Source organism: Indicator indicator, unplaced genomic scaffold (genome assembly GCF_027791375.1).
Source record: "Indicator indicator isolate 239-I01 unplaced genomic scaffold, UM_Iind_1.1 iindUn_scaffold_53, whole genome shotgun sequence".
NCBI classification, from domain to species: Eukaryota; Metazoa; Chordata; class Aves; order Piciformes; family Indicatoridae; genus Indicator; species Indicator indicator.
Genome location: NW_026539188.1, coordinates 90,616 through 97,652, shown reverse-complemented (window position 1 = coordinate 97,652; position 7,037 = coordinate 90,616). Strand labels below are relative to the sequence as shown.

The following is a 7,037-nucleotide window of genomic DNA, read 5'->3' as shown; positions in this document are numbered from 1 at the left end:
GCAGAGATGACACCAGGAGCTGCACAGGCCAGGGCCTGCCCCTGCCCTAGCTTCTACTCAGGCTACTTAGACCTGAAGTGCTGCACAAAATAGTTTTTTGCCCTTACTCTACATCTAATCCAGCCACCTGTGAAATCACAAAAGACTGCAGAAGCCATCCACAGGCTCCCATAGCACTATCTCAGGTCAAGTCAAAGGGGACGTCACAAGCATGGGCAAAAGACAGCTGCATACTTCTATACAGAGCCAACTTGGACAATACCAGAAGCTGCACAGACCAGGATGTGCTCCTGCCCTAACTTCCAGTCAGGGCCCTGAGACACCCTGAACTGCTGCACAAAAGAGGGTGCCTGCACTAGCCCTAAAAAATGACACAGCTAGCTGCAGACATAAAAGGCTACAGAAACCAAATGCAGACTCCTGCAGCACTGCCACAGGCAGAGCCACCAAGGACATAACAAGCAGGGGCAGAGACCAGCTGGGTACCCATGGCCTCTCTTCAGAGGTTTAGGGGCTTGGCCTCTCTACAGAGGATAGGCTGGAGCAGGCCAGGTCTGTGCAGCTCCTGGTGTTGGTGTTGTCCCAGTTGGCCTGGTATTTGAGAGGACATCAGTAAGCATGTGACATTTGACCCTCCTTATCACATCCACAGCGGCTCTGCCTGAGCCACTGCAGTTGGACCCTGTAGCTGAGTTTTACAGCCTGTTGTGATGTCACAGGTGGCCAGGTCACTGGTAGGGTAAGCGTGAGCACACTCAGAGGGTCTTATGGGCTTGAGTCAGAGGTAGGGCAGGAGCAGGCCCTGGCCTTTGCAGCTTTCTAGTTGGCTCAGTAGTTGAGAGGCCAGGGGTACACAGCTGACTTTTAACCCTTCATGTGATGTTCCCAATTGCTCTGCTGTAGCCCATTTGGAAGGAGCCTGCAGCTGGCTTTTTCAGCCTTTTGTGATGTCACAGTTGGGCAGGTTTGTTGTAGGGTCTTGGTGCAGCATTCCAGGGTGTCTTATGGCCTGAGTTGCAGGTATGGCCTTTGCAGTTCCCAGTGTTGTCCCATTTGGCTTAGCAGTTGAGAGGCCAAGGCTATGCATCTGACATTGCCATGCCTGTGACATCCCAGCTTGCTCAGCCTGACTTGATCCAGCAAGAGCCTGCACCTGGCATCTGCAGCATTTTGTGATGTCAAATGTGGCTGCTTCAATGGTAGGTTAGGTGTGAGCAGTATCTGTGGACGGCAGTTTAGGGTGCCTCAGGGGCCTGAGTTGGAGTTAAGGCAGGAGCAGACCCTGGCCTTTTGGTGCTTGGTGTCATCCCAATTGGGTCACTTTTTGAGAGGCTGGGGTTAAGCAGGTGACATTTGCCCCTCCTTTTAGCATCCCAGTGATGAGTGAACAGGTTTTGAAGAACCTGATCCAAGTGCCTTCCTCCTTTTCCTGCAGCTCCAGAACACATGAGCATCCCCTTCTTTGTGTCTTCAGGGCTTCTCTGACTCTTGGGTGGCCAGCACAGAGATGCTCCTGGGCAGGACCTGCTGGCCAGGGGTGTCTGCAGTGCAGAGCAGAGCATACAGGCTGTGGAGTGGGGTCTGTGGGCAGGGCCAAGGAGGAGCCCTGGGACCAGAGGAACAGAGGAAATGCAGTTGGAGGCACCTCTCTTGTGGTGCTGCCCTGTATATGTCTGCTGAGAGTTGTCTGCTAGGCAAGTATCCGAGTCTCCACTGAAGACATCCCATCTTCAGGGGCCCTGCCTACCTGCTGTGCCTGTGCTGCTGGGCTTGGGAGCTGCCCCCCAGCAAGGCCCAGCTCTCCTGGGGCCCTGGGCAGTGCTGAGCCATCCTTTGGAGGTCAGTCCTTTTTCCTGAGCCCTTCATTTCTCTCTGGCAGGGGCTGTGTCCTCTCTCCCTTCTGGACTGGGCAAGAGAAGAGTTTGCAGATCTGCTTGTTGGAACAGTGCAGCAGGTAAAGAACCCATCTCTGGGACAATAGCGGGACCCCTATCCCCCTGCTGATTTCTGGGGGACTTCACAACTCCCTCTAGACCCTACTTCCCACCACATTTCACCCCTCCAAAGGCTTTGCTACAAGTTTGGGGCTAAGCCCCCTGCCCCTTGGGAGGGTCAGCAGGGAGGGGTCAGCGGGGCCTGAGCTTCCTGGGTCAGCAGTGCTGCCTTCATTTTCTGAGCCAAGAGCGCAGGGACCAGGCTGGGAACCAACCTACCAATGCTGCTGGGCACAGGAATGGGAGTTGCCATGAGTACCAGGGGTTCTAACTCCTCCCAGCAGAGGAACTGGGGGTCTCAGGAATTAGGGGTCCTCACCCCCCCCCACTAGCAATCTAATGCCCTCTCACCATTCCTTGCCCCAGCCCCAGTGTTTGGTGTTGGCAGGTGTCAGGTTTCAAGGGTGATTTGTCCCCAGGGTCTCACCCTAGAGCACAGAGGTGATCACACCCCCCCACCAGCATGGCTACCCAGAAGGACCCAGACCAGAGCCCAGAGGAGAAGACCCACCCAGAGAACAAGTTGGAGGAGCCAAAGAGCAGTTTTGAGGAAGAGGAGGAGAAGGGAATAGAGGGTAACAAAGACATGGATGAAGAGAATGAGGACAGTGAGAATGAGATAGATGATGAGGAGGGTGGTGATGACAGCAACAAGGAGGAGGGGGATGATGTGGAAGAGGAGGAGAATGAAGAGAAGGGCGATGCTTCTATGCTACCCAAGCATACAAATCAGTGCCCCAAGTGTGGGCAGAGCTTCCCACCCAGCTCGAAGTTGGTGAAGCACCACTGCCCCAACTCTGGCACCCAGCCTTCCACCTCTGGTGAGTGCAGCAAGAGCCTCAGCCTCAGCTCCAACCTCACCCAGTACTGTCACATCACCCCCACCAAGAAGCCATACATCTGTGCTGGCTGTGGCAAGAGCTTCACTCGCAGCCTGACGCTCATCGCCCACTGGCACAGCCACTCTGGGAAGAAACCTTTTGCCTGCACTGACTGTGGCAAGAGCTTCCGCCACGGTTCCAGCTTCTTCCAGCACCGTCGTGTCCACACCGGTGAGAGTCCACACATCTGTGGTGACTGCGGCAAGAGCTTCCAGGGGAACTCGATGCTCATCGCTCACGGGCACGTCCACGCAGGTGAGAAGCCCTTCACTTGCAGCGACTGTGGCAAGAGCTTCAGCGTCAGCTGCCACTTCTTTCGGCACTGCCGTGTCCATACCGGTGAGAAGCCATACTGCTGTGCTGGTTGTGGCAAGAGTTTCCGTTGGAGCAAAACCCTCATTACCCATTGGCGTGTCCACACCGGCGAACAGCCCTTTGCCTGTGATGACTGCTGTGAGACCTTTTGCCACATTTCCCACTTCCTACAGCACCGCTGTGTCCACACCGTCAAGAGGACGTACAACTGTAGTGACTGTGGCAAGAGCTTCAGCTGCAGCTCTGACTGCAGCCATCACCTCTGCAGCCACCTCTCCAAGGGCCATGGGCTGTGCAGAAGTGAAAACAAACCACTGGCCACAGAAGACATCGAGGCCCAGCAGAGCTTTGGCCAGGGCTCAGATACAGTAAAACACAAGCAAACTCGCACTGGTGAGAGGCCAGATGTCCGTACGGGCTGCAGCAAGAGCTTCACCAAGTGCCGCCATGTCCGTGTTGGCAAGAAGTCCTTGACCTGCACCGACTGTGGAAAGAGCTTCAAACAGAGGTCCCATCTCACCCAGCACTGCCGCACCCACACCAGCGAGAAGCCCTACGTCTGTGGTGACTGTAAGAGGAGTTTCACTGACAAATCCTCCCTCACCCAGCACCGCCGCACTCACACCGGTGAAAAGCCCTACACCTGCACTGACTGTGGCAAGAGCTTCCGCCAGACCTCCACACTTACCCAGCACCGCACTGTCCACACTGGTGAGAGGCCATACCACTGCACTAAATGCAACAAGCGCTTCAGCTCCAGCTCCAACCTCAGCCAGCACCTACGTGTCCACACTGGCAAGAAGCCCTTCACCTGCAACGACTGTGGCAAGAGCTTCACCCGTAGGTTTGATCTTACCAAACACAGTCGCACCCACACCGGTGAGAAGCCCGAGAAGACTTATGTCTGTCCTGACTGCAGCAAGAGGTTCCTCCACAAATCCTCTCTCACCCAGCACCGCCGTGTCCACACCGGTGAGAAGCCCTTCTTCACCTGCACCAACTGCGCCAAGAAATTCAGCAGCAGATCTACCCTCAACCGGCACCACCGCACCCAGGCTTGTGAAAAGTCCGTGGCAGGAAGTACATAATTATGCTGATGAGCACTGTTGGGGTAAACATGATCCCTGGAAAGCCCTTTTCCATCAAATTGAACCAAAATCATCTCATTTCCACCCTGTTTTATTATAGGCTGGGGGTTCCAGCTCTTCTAAACTCCAATTAGAGATGATGACAATAATTAACAGTGATGAGTAGACACAACCAGTGCCACCACAGAAGCTGGCCCAAACTTTGCCGGGATTTGGCTGTTTTTTCCCCAAATCTTTTGGTTTCCCAGGGTGTAACAGTGTCACACAGGGGTAAACCCAGTCTCCTCCTTGTCTCCTGTTGTGGTGGCTTGGCCCCAGCTGGGGGCCAGATGCCCACCAAAGGCACTCTATCACTCTTAGATGGACAAGGGAGAGTGAATATGTAATGAGACCTGTGACCCAAGACAGGAGCAGTTTACTAAAGCAAAAGTGTATGCTGAGGCTGCATGCAGAAGCAGAGCAAACACAAATCCTGTTCTCTGTTCCACATCAGCAGCTGGTGTCTGGCTGCTCCCTGGGAAGCAGGGCTCCAACATGCATAGCAGCTGGTCTGGAGAACAGACCATCAATGACTGTCCCCACACTTTCACCATTCACTTATGTTTTATATCTGAGCTGACATCATACGGCATGGAATACCCCTTTGATCTGTTTGGGTCAGCTGACCTGGCCGTGTCCCCTCCCAAGATCTTGCTCATCCATCAGTGTATTCTTGGGGTGGTGGAATGCTGGAAAAGCACAGCCTGTCTGCTGGTTCGGCAGTAGCTGAAACGTTGGTATGGTATCAACACTCAGCTACAGCGCTACAAAACACAGCACTAGAAAGATGCTCTGGGGAGAATTAACTCCAGCTTAGCCAAACAATACAATTTCCACCCCTTATTCCATACCATTTGTGTCATGCTCAGGTTCTACAATTCAATACATGTGACCATCTCACTTGGTTCTCATACTGAAATCTCTTCTTGCTAATGTTCACAACCTAAATTTCATACTTAAACTATATCTCAATACCCAATATACAGATTTATACATTTTGATCAACTATCCCCAGTTCTTTTATAGAGAGATGTTACCCTTCCATTCCACGGGCTTCGTCTACTCTTCCAGATGTCACTTGGACCCCATCCGTGCTGTTCAGGACAGGAGAATCAAGATATTTTACTGTTGGGCACCAGCACCAGCATAGTTTCAGTCACTGCTTCATTCCTATTCCTTTGAAAGTTTTTGTCAGTTCAAGTCTTTACTAGTGTGTCACTTCCTGCAACACAACTCACATCCCAAGTTATTTTTAACCCCCATGTTAAATCTCATTGAGATACACACCAAGTCTCCCTTGTCCTTCCTCATTGCCCACCAGGCACACCCAGGTTTTTGAGCAAAGACAATCCCATGAATGGGTTTGCCTTTCCTCATGGGAGGAGCAACTCACACTGCCTTCCCCAGCCACATCTCCATGTGCACCACAGGGACCTTCTCCCACAATGTTTAGAGGTATTTGGGGGGCAGTACCAAGAGAATTAGCAGATTCTCTAGAGTTAACGAGCTAAACAGCTTCTGCTAAATTTGCATCCCAAAGCTCTCAACATTATCTTTAACGGTCTGTTATATCTTTGAATCTTCCCCGAGGCTTGTGGGTGCTAGGGAATGTGACAAACACACTCAGTGCCATGTTTCTTGGCCCAGGAACTGATGGCATTATTTCAGAAGTGAGTCTCACTGTCCAATTCTTTCTGGGGTATCGCAGGATTTGTCTTTCAAGGCCTAAGATGGTGTTCTGGGCAGTGGCATTGTTTAGAAGGTATGTCTCCAACCAACCCATAGTTGCTTGTACCATGGTGAGTATCATAGAAACATAGAATGGTCTGGGTTGGAAGGGACTGCCAAAGGTCATCTAGTCCAATCCCTTCTGCAGTAAGCAAGTGCATCCTCAACTAGATCAGGTTGCCTAGAGCTCTGTGGAGCCTCACGTTGAGTATCTCCAGTGATGGGGCCCCAGCTGCCTCCCTGGGCAATCTGCTCCAGTGTTCCACTACCCTCATGGTAAAGAACTTGTTCTTAACATCCAATCTAAATCTTCTCTAGTTTGAAGCTGCTGCCCCTTCTCTTATCACTGTAGGCCTTTTTAAACAGTCTGTAGTGCTTCCCCAGACATGTTCATGGCAGTGTTCATGTCAGTTTTCCAGGCCTCGCAATAGTAAAACCAAGATATTGCCCTTTGTTTCAGGGAGACTCAGCTCTGGTGGCTCACTTGACCTGTATGGTTGCCTCCATGGTCAGGTCCACCCCTCAATCATGAGCCCATCTGTATGTTATCTCTCTTCCTAGATATCTCGGTGTTTCATGGGCTACAAGCAGCTCAGCTTTCTGCTCCCAGTCCAGGCCTACCTGAGCTACCTCGGTCTGGCAGCCTTGTCTACCTACATATTGTTTTGATATTCTTTGTTGACATAGCTCTTAGGTGCATGAACAACATGACATACCTTCAGAGTCATGTTTTCTACTCAAGCAGCAACATCCTGCCACAATGAAGCAGCCCAGATGGGCTTGCCTCTGTATTGCCAGTTGATCTTCTTCCACTGTTGTAGTAATCTACAGGGCATTTGCCACCACCCAGGAATCTGTATAAAGTAGTGGCCACTTTTCTTTCTCATCAATCTTTAGAGCCAGTTGGATGCTTGCAATTCTCCATATTGACTTGATTCACCTTCTCCTTCAGTAGCCTCAACAACTTGTTGTGTAGGACTCCATAGAGCAGC

General features: G+C 51.8%; 1 protein-coding gene across 1 annotated transcript; it reads left to right on the top strand.

The window, feature by feature from the left end:
- Nucleotides 1–2,457: 2,457 nt before the first annotated feature.
- On the top strand, nucleotides 2,458–4,278 carry LOC128980003 (zinc finger protein 252-like). The gene has a single exon (XM_054398427.1). The coding sequence runs from the start codon at nucleotides 2,458–2,460 to the stop codon at nucleotides 4,276–4,278; it is 1,821 nt and encodes a 606-aa protein (XP_054254402.1).
- The last annotated feature ends 2,759 nt before the right edge of the window (nucleotides 4,279–7,037 follow it).

Coding starts and splice junctions, on each gene's coding strand:
- LOC128980003 (XM_054398427.1), top strand. CDS start 2,458: ATGGCTACCCAGAAGGACCCAGACCAGAGCCCAGAGGAGAAGACCCAC.